This window comes from Petaurus breviceps, unplaced genomic scaffold (genome assembly GCF_028583685.1).
Source record: "Petaurus breviceps papuanus isolate PSGF00001 unplaced genomic scaffold, PetGlider_PUasm1.0 90887, whole genome shotgun sequence".
Lineage (NCBI taxonomy): Eukaryota > Metazoa > Chordata > Mammalia > Diprotodontia > Petauridae > Petaurus > Petaurus breviceps.
Genome location: NW_027187370.1, coordinates 2,681,050 through 2,702,254, shown reverse-complemented (window position 1 = coordinate 2,702,254; position 21,205 = coordinate 2,681,050). Strand labels below are relative to the sequence as shown.

The following is a 21,205-nucleotide window of genomic DNA, read 5'->3' as shown; positions in this document are numbered from 1 at the left end:
CTTGGGAAGACTCATATGAACTCATGCAAAACAAAGTAAGCAGGAACAAGAATACAATTTACATGATGACCACAATATGGTAAAAGAAGACAAGGCTATGTCTAATCAAAAGAATGACCAATCATAACTGCAGAGGACTGATGGTGAGCTATTACTCTCTGCTCTTAGCAGAGAAGCGGTGTAACATAGACGTAGAATGAGTTATACATAAGTTGTTAGTCATGACCAGTGTGTTGGTTTGTTTTGCTTAAAGGTCTTCTTTACAAAGAGGATGCAAGGGTGGGGTTTGAGGGAGTGGGGTAATCACTGGAAAGTAAAGAGTCTCAATAAAATGTTCATGGAAAAGGAGGAAAAAGTCTTCATAAGTGAGGCAGTAATTTAGCCTCTGATTGCCCCTGCTGAGATAATGACCAAGCTATGGTGCCCGGCTATCTCAACATAGCTTATCCTGCCCCCTCAGCCCCAGCCATGTTGGCATCCTAGTTTCTGAATAGAATTCCGCAGAAGTTCTCTGTCAGGTTTATTCCAAGAAGCAAGCAATAGGAGGGAGGTAGGGGTGGTGATGGATATCTAGCCACCATATTTATCTTTAATGGCTCCATGAATCCAGTCAAGGAGAAAGAAAATATCAATGAGGCCCTGCCTTTGGACAGAACCCCTGGCAATGGTAGCCAAGCAAGTCAGTAGATAGAATTTGCATCAGAGATGGACTCAGCATAAATAGCCCCCAGCAGGAAATTATGACCTTGGGTTCCCACCTCTTAGCATCCCTAACTTCCTTCAAAACTGAGCTCATGCTCCACCTCCTACAGAAATTTCTTAATCACCTTCTTTGTTATTCCTTCTTCCTTCTCCTCAAATTGTCTAGTACGGTTATCGCTTCCACATCACAGGGATTAGGGTCCCCACAATCTGGAAAATCCTCGTAAAAATTTTTGGCCCTCCCTTCATACCAGAGAAGTCTGAATTATTATGGCATTAAAAGATAAAATATGTTGATATTATACAATACTATACATACATTTTATGCATTTCTGAGATTCTAAACTCTTTCTGTCACCTGTTGGCCTTCACATGACATTGTGGCTTCCACAAAACTCCCCCCAAATTCCCATTTTATTTCTTATGCTGACCCGAGACATAAGGAAACCTTGATGGGTGCTATGGGATAATTGTATATACTTATTTGCTGTATCCCGCTCAGGTGAAAGGTAAGCTCCCTTAGAGCTTGCCCTAAATGGGAACTTAATAAATGCTAAGATCGAAGAATCAGAGCTACCGTGTTTCCCCGATAATAAGACACTGTCTTATTATTTTTTTGGAAAGAAAAACACCAGAGGGCTTATTTTCAGGGGAGGGTTTATGTTGTCCTGCCTCAGCTCTCCTCCGCAGCACTGCTCTCAATGGCGCCAGCAAGCAAATCACTGGGGAAGAACAGGATGACGCGCTCACTGCTGCAGCTCTGATTGGATGCAGCTTGGAGTGTGGCGTGCGTTTCACCCGGGGGGGGACGGTACATACAGAGGGTACCGTAATGTAGCGTGTAGCGCAGGGGATCACCTTCACTACAGTAGCAATATCAATAGGGCTTATTTTCGGGGGAGGGCTTATTTTAGAGGAATCTTACACAGTAAGGGGAGGGCTTATTTTCGGGATAGGTCTTATTATCGGGGAAACACGGTAGTAGAGGCCACAGAGGTCATCAAATGCAGGCCTCATTTTATGATGAGGAAACCAAGGCCCAGAAAGAGTTTAAATTATTTCCCTCATGTTCACAAAGCTAGGAAGGAGTTGAGGTGTCATTAGACTTAACTTTCAATGTTCTCTATCCACCATACCACACTCTCAGTAGGAGTGGGTTTTTCAGAGCTGGAAAAATGTTTCCTACCAGGTCATGGAATGAGGTGTTTCCCTTTCCAAGTTTTCCAAACTAATTTTCTGGAAAGGAGTATTTGGGTAGGCAGGATGGGAATTCTAAGAGAAGTCTTGTCCTCCCTCCTCATTTCGCCCTAGTTTGACATGGTGCTCTACTTCCAGTGGTCTGGTAAGAGCACTGAAGTGCAACAATGCTTGGGTTTAGCAGATGGAGAGCATGCCGGTTTCTGGCAGGCTGATCCAAAGAAGCTGATTATGTGCTGGATCCATAGCTGTGAGGACCGGCTCTCAAGTCTATGGATTGCAGAGACCCAGCACCCATTAGTCTGAGTAATATTGCGACAAATGCATGGACCAGGTGAGGTTCTGCAGGATCTCCAAACCCTCTCCATTCCTATGCAGGGAGAGGCTGGAGGACTGGATGCAGACTGACATATTTCAATGTTCAGATGGGGGAGCTGCTATACATCATTGATGCCAGGGGAAAATGAGGGCAGGCTATTATTATTCCCCCACAAAATCAACTGGAGTACATCGTTTTCTATTTTAGCCTCTATGGCTTGGCTGTCATGCTGTCAATCTGGTAAATCCTTCCTTGCCCTGTCTTCACGCCCCAGGATATGTTAGGAGGAGTTCGATAAAAGAACAATATTGACCTTGACTTTGGGGTCTTGTTGAGTCTTCCTTCCTATCCTCAAGAGAATGGAGCTCATCCTAAAAAAGAGGAGACTCCATATTCAAGACCAATGGTTTGGGGTTTGGGTGCTTTGTTCTTGGTAGGAAGAGGAGTGGAGGAGTGGAGGAAACTCTGCTTTCAGCACTGCTCTGCCTCCATGAAGCCCTCTTTCTCTTGCCCTGAAGGCTCAACTTCCGTGTAGGTCCCATGACTGGTTCGGTTGCGGAATTTCATGGCTGGCCAGTGATGAGGTCTCCGCTGTAGAGTCAAACACACACACACATACACATATTCAAAGTCAGAGGGTGAACTGTGGAGATCCGATCCCAGTGGGAAGAGCAAAGGGCTACTCAGAGAAATGAGACAAGAATTGGGAGTGGTTGGAAATACCAAAGAGAACTAATTACCCTTTTATAGCAGGAATTCTTAATTCCTGGGGGCAGTCTGCTGAAACTTATGGACTCCTTTTCAGACTAATATTTTTAAATGCATGAAATAAAACATATGGGTTTCCTCTGCTAAGGAAATACAGTTAAAATACAGTTATCAAAATAATAAAATAAAAAGTTCACAGGCACCAGGTTAAGAAACCCTGCAAAGAAGATGAGAAAATAGCTCACATTTAACTAATTTAATAATAGCTAATAGTTAATAATAGCTTTAAGGTTCGCAAAGCACTTTACATATATATATATATATGTATACACACATATTTAATTTGGTCCTCACAATAACTTTATTGGGAAGGTGTTCTTCTTATTCCCATTTAACAGATGTGGAAACAAAGGTTCAGAGATGTTAGTGACTTGCCTCTGGTCATACAGGTAGTAAGTGTCTGAGGCAAGATTTGAACTCAGGTCTTCCTGAATCTGGGTCTAGAGCTCTATTCATTCTGCCATGCTGCTTTAATGAACTGGAATGCCAATTTATAAGAATTGGAAAGAGGTTCAAGAGAAGGTGAGTTAAATAACTAGGTTTTTGAGTAATGGGGAGAGTTAGTTTATGACTATGTTTAGGGGTTTATTGGAGGTTAAGGTTGTCCATACATCTGCTGTTTTGGGCAAGAAGAAAATCTATGCTGGACAAAGGAAGCTAATGGTAGGGCAACCTAAAGAGAAGAATTTAGCTGTGTAGCTCAAAGTGAGGAGGAATGGAAAATTATTTTTCAGACCTACAATTTATGCTACGAATGGGTTCATTGAAATTGTAAAATTGCACAATCATCACTAATATTATGAATATTATTTATCATCATTATCATAATTAGTGTTATTATTATAGCTGGTATAGTGGAATAGTGTTAGGCTTGAAGGCAGGAAGATCTGGGTTCAAATCCTAATGCAACCTGACTCTTACTAGCTACATAAATCAGTCAATCATTCATTCATTTATTCATTTATTGCCACAGGCAGTTCCCTAGGACTTAAGTACTAGTGGGTAGCCAGGTGGTATAATGAATGGAGCACTATACCTGGAATAAGAAAGATAATAACCCTGGGAGGTAAGTGCTATTATTATTAGCCCCATTTTACAGATGAAGAAACTGAAGCTAGAGTGATTTGTCCAGAGTTCACACAGCTGGTAAGTGGTAAGTCTATGCAACAAGTCTTCCTAACTCCAAGTCCACTGCACCACCTAGTCCCTTACCTAGTTGATGCTTCCGAATCAAACAAAACTTGTTTTTGAGCTGCTAAATACACACTTGAAGAGAAAGATGATTTCTTTCTTCTTACTGCCCAACTGGAATGCAAGAACTGATGATGTTGATTATGTAGTATTCTTGGATGATAAACCCTGAGAGCATAAAGGATTGTGGGTGTCCAGTTTGCTCAGTCTGGCAATTGGCACAGTGCTATGACAGATTTAATAAGGATTTCTTATTTTTATTTTAATAGCAATATGATGCTCTGGGATCTAGGAATCAGGAACAGTGCTATGAATGATATTATCTGCTCTGGTCTCCAAACAGAAGATAGACACCTGCTTTTTAACCTGCTGTTAAATTGTAGACTTACCTCAATGAAAAACAAGGCAGCATTAGAAGTGGGATGAGTGTTGATGTAGATCCCAGCCAGGATAATGACTGCAACTAGTAGGACGGCCAGCACAATGCCCACGATGGTCCCTGCATGCACTGGAGGACCCTTCTTTTTAGGAGTAAGGTTGTCCTGTAGGTCTACAAAGAAAGCAGAATAGAGAGGGCTTATAAAATGGTGGATGGGTACCAGTATCCTCAAATTCTCACAATTCCTTTTTTTTTCCTTGTATGGACCTGTGAGATTTCACCCATTTAGTAAAGCTATTCCTCTAGAAGAGCAGAGCTCCACCCAAGAGGAAGTGGCCAGGGAGTGGTTGAGAAGGAGCAGGCAAGGATGGGCCTCCCGGAAAGACAGGAGCAATAAAAAAGGAGGGGCCACTCAGTCTCACTTAGCCCAGCTGTAGTGGGAACTTGGGCTGGCGCATTGCAGCTGTTGTGGTCAGTGTCCTGTGTGTTTTCCATCTTATCTATCCCTTGGCCCAGCAATACCTAGTGTTCTGCAAGCCTGGTGGTTTGAATTATTAAAAGATTAGGGATGGGGAAAGAAGGGGGGTGGGGAAGGAAAGTTGCCAGAAGTTTTCTCCAGGGCTCCTACTGCCTGTAGGGTTCTTCCTTCAATTCCTGATGTAGAGGGAGAAGTTGTGTTTTACATTCTTTTCAAGCTTGTACTACATGTTTTACACTTCAATTATTTAAGTAGTTCTAATTGGATTTTTTGGGTTCACAAGTAAATCCTGCATTTTAAACAAAAGAAAGCCTTGAACCTGAAACACAAAGACAGATGTAGCCTTAGCCCATAGTACCAACATAGTGCTACTACCAAGGGCCACAGCTAGACAAGTATGGAAAATATTAGAGCTTTTGGAATGATCCAGGGAACAGGGGGGATGAGCCAACCAAAAGGGCAGACAGACACTTAACTTACCCAGGGTACATATACACATAGCCCTCAACTAGCTATTGAAATACATATTTAGGAAGAAATCTGGTTCCTGTTTTTTAGAACAGGGGTTTTTAATTTTTGTGTGTGTCCTGGACCCCTTGTTCAGTCTGGTGAAACCTATGGATTCCTCAGAATACACTGGGGGGGTGGGGTGGCTAGGTGGCACAGTTAATAGAGCACTGGCCCTGGAGTCAGGAAGACCTGAGTTCAAATATGACCTCAGACACTTAACACTTCCTAGCCATTTGACTTTGGGCAAGTCAACCCCAACTGCCCTTCCTCTCCCTCCAAGAAAAAAAAAAAAGAATGTCGTGGGAGGTAGGTGCTATTATTATCCCCATTTTACAAGTTGAGGAAACTAAGACAGGAAGAGTTTAAGTGATTTGTTCAAGGTAAGTTCAGGCAGTAAGTGTCTAAGTCTGAATTTGAATTCAGGTCATCTAGACTCCAGGCCCAGCTCTCTGGCCACCTGGCCACCTCACTGATAGACTGAAGGTTAGTGAAAGTAAAGACTTTTTTTTTCCATCCAAGTTGATAGATTCTTCTAAAATCTATAAACAGACCCCAGGTTAGGAATCTCTGTCCTTGGAGGACACCATATAATAGGGGAGTCAAGATAAATTAACATGTGATAAATAAAAATACTTGATCTTCTCTATATAGATATTTGGTGGGATGAGAAAAGCTAAAAGGAGTACTTTTTTTTTTTTAAGCAATTGGGGTCAAGTAACTTGCCCAAGGTTACATGGCCAGTTCGTGTGTGTGTTAAGTGTCTGAGGCCTGAAACGATACTGGGTCCTACCGACTCCGACTCCAGGCCGGAGCTCTACTTACTATGCCACCTAGCCGCCCCAGAATAGATACTTCTTGTGTGGTCCATCAGTGAGGTGGCCAAGTGGCCAGAGAGCTGGACCTAGAGTCTAGCTGTCCTGAGCTCAAATCCAGCTTCAAGACACTTACTACTTCTGTGACCCTGGACAAGTCACTTAACCTCTACCTGCCTGTTTCCTCATCTTGTAAAATGGGGATAATAATAGCACCTACCTCCCAGGATTGTTGTGAGGATAAAACGAAAAGGCATAGGAAAAGCACTTTCCAAACCTTCAAGCATTATATAAATGCTAGCTATTATTACCATAGTGATGAGTAAAGATGAATTGTTCTCTTTTAAAAATCAAAGGATCATAGATTTGACGGGGTACCTGGGGTCTAAATCAATTTGTGAAACCAATGTGTAAAACCAGTTTGTACAATTGTAACTGCAATTTGTATTGTAAAATTGTAATCTGTAAAATCCCTTTCCCAGCCTCAAACGCTGCCCCTTCCCCCATTCCCCATCTGCACTCCGCCTAGGCAACACCTTATGACTCCTTTGTTCTTACTCAATCTCTTCATGTCTCCTCTGGTCTGGCCCAAATCTCATCTAAACTATCTATGCACTAAAGTCACAAGTTCCTCTAGGTCAGCTCTAACCTTTATCTATGCACTGAGGTCCCTTCCATCTGGTCAGCCCTGACAATGGCAGCCCTACCCTTTAAAAGTAAAAGCCTGTACCCCTTTCACTTGCAGGTCCCCTAAATGACTCTTGCCCGCTTCTCATAGAAGCCTAACAATAAACTTCTACAACTCTCACTGCAATTAAGCCTGAGACCTTGAATTCTTTTCAGACGCTATGGCAGGTTTTCTGGTCTTAGATAAGAGCCATCCCTCATCAGATTTAGAACTGGAAGGAAATTTAGAAGCCACCTAGTCCAAAACCTTTATTTTACAAAGGGCCCAAGGAGCTTAGGTTACTTCCAAAATCACAAACGTAGTAAGTTACAGTGATATTCAGACTCAGACTTTCTGACTTCGAATCATGTACTCTTCCCTAATCCACGACTGCCTCCTTAGTGACTCCTATCTGTGAGTCTCCTATCTACTGCCAGGTATAACGTAAATAAGGAAGCCCTAGAACCCAGCTCTGCTGTGGTCCCTATAATCTACAGTTCCCATCTCTCTAAAGTCAATTTCTTCTTCACAGTTGAGGGAATTATTGAGCCAATTCTCCTATCTGCTTTCCCTTGACTTAACTAGAAATCAGACATCTGCAGTGATTCTAACTTTCATCCAGCATCTGATGATTATGTTCTAACCAGAGTATCTGACTGAGGAGAGGATCTGGTTAATTGTCGTTGCTCTCCATTTGTTATATTCCTGAAGAACTGGTTAAATGGTGCTGCATTAACAGCTTCCTTCTTGATTTTGGGATTCCTAGATAACATTCCTTATTTCTGAGGGTTGGCTGGCTGGCTGTCAATCAGGCTCTCTTCATTGAGAGACTCTATTAAAGAAGTGGTAAGCAGGAACTGAGTCCTGTCCTGCTCAGGTATGACACCCCATTTAGGGAATGACTCATCTTCAAGATGCTAACTTTTTAGATAATTATTAGTGGGTTCATGGGTAACAGTGTGGAGAGTAAGGAGCCATCTTTGGGTTCCAGATACTCACCCTTCAAATACCCTGGCAGGCTGCAAGTTTTTAGTGTTTATTGCCAACACAGATTGGGAACTGAGGGATACCTCACCTCCTCTAAAGAGCTAAATCTATATCCCTCATTGATTGGGATGCTGGTGCTGATGAAAACCCATTAGCCATCTGCTGAGACAGCCAGGAGGCAATCTCATCCCATCTTATCCAAGCTGCCTTCTTTTCATTCCAGAGTTATACATATTCAATCACACAGAGGGTCTAGAAGGCAGAATTATTCGTGAAATTTAGAGTAGAGAAGTTAGGAATGACCAGAGTGGAACAATCTTCTCAAAGCTCCTGAGGGCATAGCCTTGGGAATACAGAAGGTGTCTAGAGGATTTAACTCTCCCCAGACTTTGGGGGGAAAAGTTAAAAGGTGTGTGTGTCTTGGGCACAGGCCCCATTATCCAAATGTTAGCAAAATCTGGAGGAATCAACCAATCCAACAAGAAGCACTAATTAAGTGCCTACACAGAGTTAGGTTCTAGGGACATAAAGACAAAAATTTTAAAGCCTTTACCCCTAAGGAACTTATATTTAATTGGGAGAAAAAAAATATGCGTGTGCATACAAAATATATTTAAATTAAACACAGGTTAGTAAATACTTACCACCTCTTCCCCCATATGGATTCAACTTTGTGTCATCTTAAAGAAGGGGAGAAGAAAAAAATGAAACAATTATGTTTTATTTTATAGATTTTAAAAAGAAAGATTTAAAAAGTCAATTTCTTGCTCCCTAACCCAAAGAGATTGATTTTTAAAAATTGTGTTGGATTTAGGTCTTGGTTTTTCAGGAATGTAAGAGATTCACATAAGTGCATTTTTTTTTAGATAACTGAAGTTTATTCATCTAAGCAAAAACTTTTTTAAAAAATGTAACCATTTTGGAAACTCCTAAAATGGTAGCCCTCATGTATGTGTACAGATATACACATGTATATATCCCTCTTATTTTTAAAATAGAGAATACTGAATATAATTTAATCTAGTTTTTATGGAATCATCATTAAGAACTTTGCATGTTATAAAGGTTTTGTAGGACTGACTACACTATAATGCAATGATGTTCTCAGGGTGTTGCCATAAACAGGGGACAAAGCTGCTGAGTGTGGGGCTGGAAGGCAGCAGCTGCTAATAGTCTAATGAGGACACCAGCGGCTCTCCCATTCTGAGGCTGCCTGCAGGCAGAAAAGCAGGGGAGCCCAAACTTCTGCAATGGTGTTTGGGTTGGCCCAATAAACTACAGCTGCACAGCCTCATGTGTTGAAAGAAACAAGAACAAGGGAGCCACCAGACAAGACCTGTGCATGGCAGAACAACAGAATGGCTCCAGGATCCTGGTGTCCCTGGAGAAGTCTTGTATGCCAGGCCTGGGAGCAGGCAACTGGAGGTCTGGAGCTCTGAGAAAACATGAAGACTTTGCCTGGTAAGGTCAATAGAAGCTGTGACCTCAGTAATACTACCTGGGTCCCCTGTTATTTTGTGTCTACATGATTCAGAGGTAAAGCAGTCTTCATTGTCAGAGGTTGTAGGACCCTGACACAGCAGCTATTGAGGTGTGTTTGCCTGGGTGTGTATGTGCCTGTATATGCATATGTATTTATGTATACATACATCTGTATATTTATACACACATATCCAGATGCACACACATATATTTATGCAATGCATATTTGCATGTTTATGCATACATGCACACACATATTTATGTGCACGCGATGTTCACACACCCGCATGTATATATACACATGTATGTAAGTGTATGTGTGCATGCACATGTGTGTACATATACGTGTCTATATTTATATGTGCATATATTTACATATTTATGCATAGACACATATTTCTATGTTTATACATGCACATATACACCGATTTATGTATACACTATACTTACATATACATATATACACTTATATCCATACACATATATCTCTCCCTACAATAAATGACCCCAGAGTGCTATTTTTAAAATGCCAATAATTTTAATTTTTCCTCCCTGTCAATTGTCAGTTCTTACTACTATCCAGTGTGCTCTGTCCTGTGGCTTTTAATATGTTGCCTGATTTTTAAACTCAGTTAACTGGAGTAGAAAGGTCTCTCCCAGCTTCCAACTATTTGCCATTCATAGGTCCCAGTTTGGCTATTTCTGGGTCATATAAGGGGATGTTCCTACTTGCTTCTCAGAGAAGTGATCCTGAGAAAGTCAACATTTTGGAAAGAGAGTTTCCCCTCAATTGGCATCAAACCTTTTTACCTTTTAAGTGTTCAGATGCTAAGGCAGGTTCCCTGTAGTCTTCTAATTGTATCCTTCCACCTATGCATCCTCCCTCTCTGTAGCTCTTCCAAGCTTACGCTAGAAACTTTGTAGCTCCTACACATGCTGGAAGGGTTTTTTGGGTGGTTTTTATGTCACTGGCTTCTTTCTCCAAATCTAACTTTTCACCCCACTCATAACACACGAGGGGTGGGGTTAATGCTTATTCATCGACCAAGACTCCTTGAAAGTTGGAGGAGAAATAACAACCCTTAAAAGGTTATATGGTCAGCTATGTTGTGTCCTTTGCAGGAGAAAATATGGATTGATATTCAAAACAAGTAACTATTGTTCGGGATCTTTAGCAATGAAATAGGAGTGATGCCCCCTGGTTCCTGGGTTCAAAAGAAACCATTAATAATACAAATTAAAAGTGAAATGTACTATCCTTTGGGGGGAAGCTGACTCTCTGTCCATTGCCAGCTGAACAATCCCTTTTCTTTGTCCAACAAAAGAAATAAGTTTATAATCATTTGACTACACTTTCTCTTTTGTACCCCTTTTCAAGGTGGTTGACTGGGGTTATGGTGCAGTCTTTGGTTATGTGCAAAGGATAAAAGTAATCAACCCATATAATAGCAAAATCTGTGGTTTTGGCTTCTTTGTAAATTTTTTGAAGTCACCAAATAAAAGGAGTCTTTGCTCTCTCTCTCTCTCCCCTTCCCTCCAACCCCCTTTCTCTGTATCTGTCTTTCTCTCTCTCTGGTAGAACAGCAAAAGAGGATTTGTACATGAAACTGGGAATCTCTTTTGCACAGGTGCTTCCTAGGTGCATAAGATTTAGAGCTGGAAGGAAATTTAGATTAGCTAATCCATCCTGCTGTTTTACAGATTAAACTAAGGCACAAAAAGAGGAGGTGGCTTGCTCAAGGCCATAAAATTCATCTGTGGTAGAGGCAGAAAAAAGGACCTAGGACTTTTTATTCCCAGCCTCATCTTCTTCTCCATTCTAGAGCTGGAGTCAGAGTTGAAGGGTTTATCCCCCCCTTGGAATGCCTTCCTTTGTCTCCCACCTACTGAAATCTTCTCTACCCTCCATAGCCCATTTCCATGTCTACCTCCTTCAACAGCCAGTGTCTGAGTATTTTAGGCTTCTTCTTTTCCTTCACCAATGGCCACTGGGCTCATAGTCCACAGCACACAGGTTAGCAAAGACTGTATTCTAGTTGGTTCAAGTGTGCTCTTCATCTAGTCTGTAAACTATTTAAAGGGAGGGAGCCATGGCATATACTTCTTTTGCACCCTCTAGAGTGCCTAGCACAGTGCACTAGGAAGCTCTCAGTAATTATCTGTTGCTTGAGTGACTGACTGATTTCTTCACTCAAGTGAGAACTCAACTACTTTGTTAGTTCCTCAGGGGAAGGATTATTTCCAGAACAATTAACCAGTAATTCTGGTGCCCAGGACAAATTATAGCAGGAAAATAAAAAAGGTAAGGGGGCTGGAAATAAGCAACATGAAAGACACCCTTAAATTAACTTTTTTTTTTATATACAAAGACAGATTCAGTTGGGGAAAGCTATGAAAAGCCTTTGGACCTTAGGTTCTTTTCTTAGGGTGGGAGATCCCAGAATATAGTTGTTGGATGAAGAGGCGGGAGCAAGGCTGGCGGGCCAAGCAGGGGCATTCATGGGGTGCTATTGCTTTTGGGGCAGAGAAGGAAAGAGAGGATTCCAGCTAATTTGAATTGTTTCTATATGTCATATTATGTATACACATACATATATATGAATGCAAAATATTGAAACATAGAATTTTATGTTTCTATATACAGGAGCACAAGTGTTATCAATGCCCTCTAGGTTTCAAGGCTCTAGAAGGAAGTCCTGACTGCCCTGCCCTAGTTACCCTCTGATCTTTTCTTTTTCTAGTGTATCTCCCCATAGAACTTAGTACATAATATTTAGTACTTAGTACAATTTTTTTGTACTTAATACATGCTTATTAAGCCCCCAGTTATTACTGGGGAATTTCAAGTGATATAATGCATTTATCTCTTATGTCATCTCCCTTCCCTGCTCGTGAGCCCCCCCATCCCCCTTGGCTACTATTTTCCTCTGTCTAAAAATCTATATTTTTCCTTCTTTATTTCAAGTATCAGTGTTGTTCCAAATGATTGGTTCATCTGCAGGACTTGTGAAGATGTCTTTTAGATAGAGATCTGAAGGACAGTTTGGATCTAATGATGAATCCAAGAATCAGATGTCAACTCAGTGATTCTCTCTTGTCCTTTCCCTTTACAATTTTCTGGATGCAGGTCAATTTTGCTACTCAAGGCAAACTTTATAAAACTGTGCCTGGGGCAAATGACATAAAATAAGCTCCCAAAGCAACTTTCAAAGATAAATTTAAGGGGTGGCTAGGTGGTGCAGTGAATAGAGCACCTGCCCTGGAGTCAGGAGGACCTGGGTTTGGATCCAGTTGTGTGATCTTGGGCAAGTCACTTAACCCCAATTGCCCTCCAAAAAGCAAAAAAAAAAAAAAGATAAATTTAATTGGGGAGAGTGTTGGTAAAGATTCTAGGATAGATACAAGGCTGCACAGGGAGAGAGACCCTAGTCATAGCCTTATGGGAGAGGGCTGGGACTAAAGACTGAGTTAAATTAAGGAGGAGCAAACATGCCATCTGGCAGCTTCCTATGTTAACTAATTGTTCTTGCTAACTAGGTACTGAGCTCAGTTTGATTTTTTACAAGGATGGAATGTGAAAGCTATGACATCCTTTAAATTTTGGTGGCCTAGGCCAATGTCCCACTCGCCTGCTCTAGTTATGGCTGCCTGGATGTACCTTCTGTGGTGAGGTGGTCAATGAAGAGGGAAGAGGTAGAAGTGGTGAATTCTCCATCAAAAGGGGTGAAGGTCTCAGGGGATGAGGCATAATGTTCTTCTTCCTGGAAATCCTCACACGTCCTGCTCTCTGCCTGAAAAAGAGAACTAGTTTCTGAGGATTCTCCTTTGCAGAGTGGTCCTAAGTTCTGCTTAAGATTGTAGGATTTTGGAGCCAGAAGGGACCTTAGTGATCATAGGATCAGAGCTCATAGAAAAGGACCCCAGAGATCATCTTGTTCAACACTCTCACTTCATTTTTACCAATCAAGAAGCTGGTGGGGCAGCTAGGTAATATGGTGGAGTGCCAGGCCTGAAGTCATGAAGACTCATCTTCATGAGTTCAAATCCAGCCTCAGACACTTACTTGTTGTGTGACCCAGGGCAAATCACTAAACCCTGTTTGTCTCAGTTTCCTGGTCTGTAAAATAAGCTGGAGAAGAGAATAGAAAACCACTTCCAGTATCTCTGCCAAGAAAGCACCAAATAGGATCCCGAAGAGTTTGGACATGACTGGAATGACTGAACAACAACAAAGAAGCTGATGCTTAGAAGGGAAAATTACTTGCCCAAGATCTCATAGATAGTAAGTGACAGAGGCTGGGATTAGAACCTAGGTCTGGACACCCAAACAACATGTTTTCTGATGTTAGAAAATGAACCTGCAGGAGGCTAGGTGGTATAGTGCCGCCTAGCAGAGCACTGGCCCTGGAGTCAGGAGGACCTGAGTTCAAATCTGACCTCAGACACTTAACACTTGCCATGTGACCTTAGGCAAGTCACTTAACACCAATTGCCCTGCCTTCTACCTCCAAAAAAAAAAAAAAAAAAAAAAAAAAAAGGAATAAAGAAAAAAGAAAATGAACCCCTGTGTGACTTTCCTTTTGTTTGGCCTGAGCTGTCAGAAGACCAGGGTCAGACATAGTGCCCGAGGGCTTGACTCTTGTACCTGAAAGCATCTACTCCTTCCTTCCTCACATAGACTCTCCACAGTTCTATTCTTCAGTGTTTCATTTGGCCCCACAATTTAATTTGCCTCAAGTCCTTTTGGAAAGAGGTAAGGGTCAAAATCCTAAGTCAACAGAACACATTGGAAATCTCCTTGACCTGACGCCATCTATATAGCACTTCAAGCCTCACAACAACCCAAAGAGGTAGGTGATGCAGGCATTAGAATTTCCATTTTATAGATGAGAAACTGAGGCTCACAAAGCTAGTGAGTGGCAGAATCATAGTAGAATCAAATAGGATCGTAGAGATGGGGCATCTATTCCTTGCCTCCCTTTTGAAAATGAGTACACTGAGTTTCAAAAAGGTTAAGTTACTTGTCCTTGGAATCACAAAGGTACTCAACTCAATTAATATCAACAAGCCTTTATGAAGTGCCTACTATGCTCCAGATAGTGAGGACACAAATACAGACAATGAAATCATCCCTGCTCCCAAGAGGCTTAATATGTATTGAGTCAGAAATTTGAATCCAGGCCTTCCTGATTCCGGGTCCGGAATGCCACCTGCTATACCACGATGTCACTCAGTCCATTTTGGTAGAGAAGAAGGGATGAGGTAGAGCAAGGTGAGGTCAAGTGCTGGATTTGGAGTCAGGAAGACCTGAGTTCCAATTTTGTCCCAGATCCTTATTTCCTGTGTGAATCTGGGTAAGTCACTTAATCACCATCTCAATTTCCTCATCTTTAAAATAAGGGAGTTGAACTTGATGGGCTCCAAGGTTCCTTCCAGCTCCAAAGCGATGATCCCATGATAGCAGAAGAAGAGGACACTCTATTTGAGATCAAGACATTTGTTTTTAATCCTGTCATACAAAAGAAATGTGGGTGGTTCTGCCTAACCCATGCCCAATACTTGAATGACTATTTATCCTGGAATACAGTTGACTGGAGTCTGGGGTCCAATATGTATAAAGAAATCTTTAACTTCCTCTTTTCCCCCCTCTAAATAAGAGTGGCTCAATGAGGACTGAACCCATGACTTTTGATTCCTGACCTAGATTCTTGATGATGGTTGCCCTCTAACTAGCTGATACCCAGTCCAGCAGAAGACCAAGTCAGTTTGACACCAGGTCTAGTTGTGATATGGTCACTGCCCAGCCCTGCCAAATATGATTCAGATGTACCGCTCTCCCTCCCTCCAAGCTCTGGGCAAATTTCCAACATTGGACTATATCATGGAACACTAGTGATGATGTTTCTTTGTTCCTTGGAACAATGGAATCATAGACAGTTCAGTCTCTCAGTCTCTGTAGACCTAATCTGACTGGCTCCAAGACAGCCTATGAGACAAGTCACAGGTGGAGATGTTAACTTTCTAGCAGCCAACCACACGGCTAAACCACCTGCCAGCAGACCTCTGCCTTCCCTACATTTCAACTCAGAGGGCCAGAAGCAAATAATTTTTCTCTCTCTCACCTCTTGGGCACAGCCGTATGCCAACCACTCCTCCCGATAGCGGTCAAAGCCACTGGAACACCTGCAGGGAAGAAGATGCCACAGAAAGATTGTTGCTTATCTGATCACAGAGTGAATGAGTTCCTCATTCATTTCACCTGAGGCAGACACAGGCCAACCACAGTGAATCATGTTTTCAGCAGACTGAAGCTAGGGTGGGGTGATCTTCTCAAAGGAAGCTGGGGCATATTCCCATGATGCCAGGCTATGCAAAAGGACAAAAAAAAGTTATTCTATCCCTTGCTCCTCTCCTCCCATCTAGAGATGATCTGGTTCCTATCCCTAATATACCACAAATTGTTTAGCCTTTCTCCAAATTAGGAGCAACTAAAACTGCTTTGTTTCAAGTTCTCTGTTGCCACAAAAGTGCTACTATAGATAGAGTTGTTTTGTTTGTTTTGTTTTGTTTTAAGAGACAGGACCCATTGGGAAGTAATAGTAATATATATTTTAAAAAACTATTTCCTTATTTTTCTATTTATTCATTCATTCACTTACTTATCCATTCATTTATTTTTTCATTTGTTTAAATATTTACCTATTTGCAGGAGATTTATTTATGTATTAAAAGACCAAAAACTTGCACCTTGTTGAAAGATAAAAGTGGATCAGTGAGGGAACTCATCAGCACTTTGAAGTCATCAGACTCAGATTCTGGGGCTTAAGTTTAACTGATGTTCATTGTCATGAGCATGTCAGAATTATAATCTGAAGGATCTGAGCTGAATCCTGAGACAGGCAGAGTTCTTTGAAACACAGCATGACATATGGATAGGACACTGGACTTGGCGTCAGGAATAGTTGGTTTCAAATCCCACCAAGGATACTTACTAGCTGTATGAGCCTGGGCAAGTCACTTAATCTCTCGGTTCCTCACTTCCCTCATCCGTAAAATGAGGGGCTTGGACTGGATCACCTCTCAGGTCCCTTCTACCCCTATAGCTCTGAGCTAATAAGCTAAGAATCCTTCATAGAGGAGCTAACCTGGATGCTTTACCCTCATTGGTCAGTTTAGGGGAGAAACAAATTTATTGACTAATCTAAACTGTCTGGAAGAACTACTTAAGAGATGTCCTAATCTAAGTTTAATAATAATAATAATAATATATTCTGGACTGATTAGAAGACAATTGACTCAGGGGATGAAGTGTTAGACTTGGAATCAGGAAGACCTGAGTTTCAATTCTGCCACAGATTCTTCTTAGCTTTGGGATACTGGGTAAGTCACTTAACCTCTTTTGGCCTTCATTTCTTCATCTGTAAAATGGAGTTAATAATAGCAGCTACCTCCCAGAATTGTTGTGAGGATCAAATGGCATAATTCACGTAAAGTGTTTGTGAACACTAACGTGCTAGGAGGTGCTTCTCGCACTGGCAATAGAGGGTACCCTTTGAGTTCTTTTTCTGGGTGTGAGAATGGGTTATACTGAACCATCCACACTCTTTTTCTCAGGCATACTGGTGACCAGTGGCCCAATAGCTTAGGTTATAGCCACGGGGGAGTGGTAGGAAATGGTGGGAAGGGAGTAAAACTTCGATTATTTCAAGTAATCTGATGTGTGGCCTTGGCCCCACTGCTAATGGGATACTGGGATTCGTTGGGGTTTGTTGCCCAGAACATCTTTTGCCTTCTGTCACTGAAGAGCCAGTTTAGACAAGATGGCAGGCTGCCAAGGAGTGTTGAGAATACACACTGAGGCATCTGAGCTCCCCAGGAAGCATTAAATTCAGGTGAGGTTTAAAAGCAAGAAAATAGGGACATGGGGCTCTGTGCCCAGGGTTACATTTTGTACCTTTCAAATCCAGCTCAGTCAGGGCTATGACCCAAGGTGAACAGTCTCTCCTTTCTCTGGTTCGCTGGTGCACCCAGTAGGTTAAGTACAAATATGAGATTGCTTCCATGGGGATATCTGTTTACAATTTCCATCAAGAGTAACTATTTAAGGGTTGGCTAGGTGGTAAAGTGAATAGAGCATTGGCCCTGGAGTCAGGAGGACCTAAGTTCAAATTTAGCCTCAAACACTTAACACTTACTAGCTGTGTGACCTTGGGCAAGTCATTTAACCCAAATTGCCCTACCTTCCCCCCTCCAAAAACGCGCACAAAAAAAAAAAGTAACTATTCATGGGTAAGTAATTCCAGAGCTATAACTAGGTATTTTTGTAGTTAGGGTAAGTATGACAAGCCATACCCAGGGCAAAGAGCATGAAGTATGTATGCAGGTACCAAGATGGGGGGGGGGGGGGGGGGGGAAGAAGGTGGGAGGAAAGATTTTAACCCTGTCAGATATCTGATAGCTTTCTATTTTAACTAATTATTCTTGTGAACTTGGTTCTAAACTCAACTGTTTCCCCACTACTAAGTAAATACTAAATCTGTCAGAACCCTCTAAATTCAGCACCCTGGGACAAAGTTCTGGTTTACCTGCCCTAGTTTCAGTTATGGGAAATTCAAGTTCACAAGTGTGTTCCAAAATCTCAAATCTGAAGGGACAACCAGAAAATGAAATCATTGAAAGCTAGTAAAAACAGCCACAAGCTTTATTTTTCTTTGGAGGCAGAATCCCAAGAAGGCTGCATGAACTTGGTGAGTTCTTCATACCTTCCCCACAACTAAGAACAATCTTGACAAAAAGAGGGAATGTGCCATCACTCATTAGTAACTCAAGGGGATTAGCTTATACTTTTCCCCTATTCTTTGCCATTAATGACCAGAAATAAGAGTCCTGCTGGGAAGGATGAAGAAGCTGGAAGTCAGAGGTCCCCACAGAGGCCATTCCTTAGTCCAGCTGTGTTGGAAGGCACCAGAGTTTCCCGTGGGAAAGATGGAACGGTGAAGAGGAAGACGGGGCAAAATGAACAACAACAAAAAATTCTCAAAATCATAATGTTGAAATTTCTGTTCTCTAGTCTTTGATGCCAGGGAAGTCCACAAAGTTTGTGTTTGGGTCCAACAACATCTGTGCAGGGAAAAATAACATGAAAAACCAGAGAGCTAAGAAGTGATTATCAGTAAGAAAGCTCCCTCTACACCCTGCGGTACAGAACTCCAGGATGTTCTTTCTTAAAAGGCCCATTCTGACTCTGCTCTCTGATGATGGCTCACCATCACTGGGACATGTACTCTGAGACGTTTTTTCCAGGAGTATCAATGGCTCTTAAGTCATTCCCACAATCTCTTCAGGTCAGAACCACTTCTATTACAGTTGAAAGGACCTTTAAGGTGATGTTGTCCAGTGCCCTCATTTAACAGGAGAAATGAAGCCACCTCCCAAGGTCACACAGCCAGTTTGTGATGGATTAAGGCTACAACCCAAGGCCCCTGTCCGGAGCTGTACTTGGGAATTTTCACAGCTGGGGCAAGTGCTACCCTCAGTTGAACGAGCATGGTAGAAACAAAGTTCACCCCAGCCTACCATCTTGTGGTTTGCTAGCGTGACTAATTCTTTTAGGTGCTAAGTTCTGTTGCTTCTATGGTGCCAAAAGATTCCAGTCAGTCAAAGCTCATTAAATTTGAAACCCAGTCATCTCTCCTAGCTATGACTCTGCTCCTGACTCTTTGTTCAGTGTTCTGTCTACTGTGCTCTGTTGGTCCCTCTTTACACATTTTTGAGACGGTTGGATGGTCTTGGCCATTGTCAGTGTTTGAAGAGCTGGGATTTTTCCTCTGTGTAAGGCTATCTGGGCTTTGACAAGGATCAAACTGGCCACTTTGGCCTCACTGGAATTATATCACACTGACCCAAACTAGAAGAAGCACATTTTGGTGAAGGGATGAAAGGAAGACACCTCACATTGACTGAACTAGCTGAAATCAGGCTCCACCGCTGTCTGTCCCCACAGCAGAGCAGAAAGAAAGACAGATGTGGAGTTAGCAGACCTGGGTTTGAATGTTACTTCTGTCACTTGGGAAAGACTCTTAGCACCCCCAGTTTCCTTATCTGTAAAATGTGGGGCTTGAATCAGATGCCTTCTAAGTTCTCTTTTCACTTTAAAACCATGAGCCCCTGATTGCCAGAACAAAAAGGGGGAGAGCTTTGAATCTGCAGCAGAGGGTGGATGAAGATGAGAAGGGGGAAAAAAAAAACATTAGAGTGAATTCGTGAGATATTCTAAGTACTTGGATGTGACCTTTTGACTGAGTCCAAGTTTTATAGAACAAATCCTTATATTAAGGGCATTTATTCTGCGAAATTTGGAATCAGTCAAAGGGCTGCACTTGAGAACCTAGAAGGCCACATGTGACCACACATTTGTTCTAAGAAATAGGTATTTAGGAGACACCATGTTGAGTATCTCACCCATGCCACCAGCTTTGTCTGTTCCTTGGTTTTCTATTCTTCTCTTTCTTTTTGGAGAGGCAATTGGGGTTAAGTGACTTGCCCAGGGTCACACAGCTAGTAAGTATCTGAGGCGGGATTTGAACTCCAGTCCTCTAGACTCCAGGTCCAGTGTTTTATCCACAGCACCACCTAGCTTCCCCTCCCTTGGTTTTCAGGAAAGAGCTTTCCCACATCTTTGTAAAAGTTATAGATTTGAAAGCAATCACAAGAGGAGAGATGGAAACCCAAGGAGGGTCAGAGGAGGTGTGGTATCAACATATTTTCCCACTTAATAGTAAAGTTATAGCTTTGCATTTCTTCTTAGTGAATTATACTGTAATTTTATTGCATGGTACTCTAGTTGAAAACGTAGGCCTCACACAAACCCCTCTCCCAATGGTGTCCTGGCCAATTTCTCTCAAAGTTGGGACTGACTCAAACCTCATTAAACTGTCATGTTCTCTGGCTACATTTCTCTTTCCCTCCCTCCCCTCCTTCCCTCCTCCCATCTCCCCCACCCCCCCCAGTCTTCACAAGTCACAGCCTGGGACCAGGCCTGGTGTGAAACAGAAGTGTATGATCTGTGTAAATAGGAGTTTTGCTTTGATAACATTGCATTCTGTGTTCTGTCATTACGACTCCCATCTGAGATGCCCCAGCCCAACATTTACTTGACTTCAAGTAACAGTACGATGCTTTACAAAATGTTACACCTGCCTTTGAGGAATGAAAAGGACTGTATTCTTTGTCCTAATCATTCCATTATGGAAATATTCATCAAAAAGGGGGAGCCGAGAGAGAGAACACAAAGGGATTTGTTCAAATATATTTATGGCATCATTATTTGTAACTGAAAAACAAAACACCCCAAACTAGAAACAATTGTCCAACAGCAGGGAAATGCCTTAACATATTGCCACATGTCAACAGAATAGAGTGCTATGTCACAATTAGGAAAAACAAACATGAAGAATGTAAAAAAACTATGGAAAACTCATATAATTTAATGTGAGGTGAAGAAAACAGAGCCAGAAGATTAACTACAGTTCCATAGAAGAAATATACCAAAAAGAAAACACTGAGGTCATTGCTGATGTAATAGCTGATCTCCAGACATCATATTTCATCTGACTCAGTACAAAGGGATTGTCCCCGGGCCTGGAAGGCACTCCCTTCTCACCTCCTCACCTTCCCCTCAGAGAGTCCTTCACCTCTTTTTTGGCGGGGGCAT

General features: G+C 42.0%; 1 protein-coding gene across 1 annotated transcript in view; it reads right to left on the bottom strand.

The window, feature by feature from the left end:
- Positions 1-551: 551 nt before the first annotated feature.
- Positions 552-21,205, bottom strand: part of PLXDC1 (plexin domain containing 1) — a 108,945-nt gene continuing 88,291 nt past the window's right edge. The window contains exons 10-14 of the mRNA XM_069074299.1: positions 15,615-15,675; positions 13,151-13,283; positions 8,655-8,690; positions 4,567-4,727; positions 552-2,809 (exon numbers count right to left, since the gene is read on the bottom strand). Of these exons, the coding sequence (XP_068930400.1) occupies positions 2,690-2,809; positions 4,567-4,727; positions 8,655-8,690; positions 13,151-13,283; positions 15,615-15,675 (511 nt within the window). The 3' untranslated portion in view covers positions 552-2,689. The remainder of the gene's footprint in view (positions 2,810-4,566; positions 4,728-8,654; positions 8,691-13,150; positions 13,284-15,614; positions 15,676-21,205) is intronic.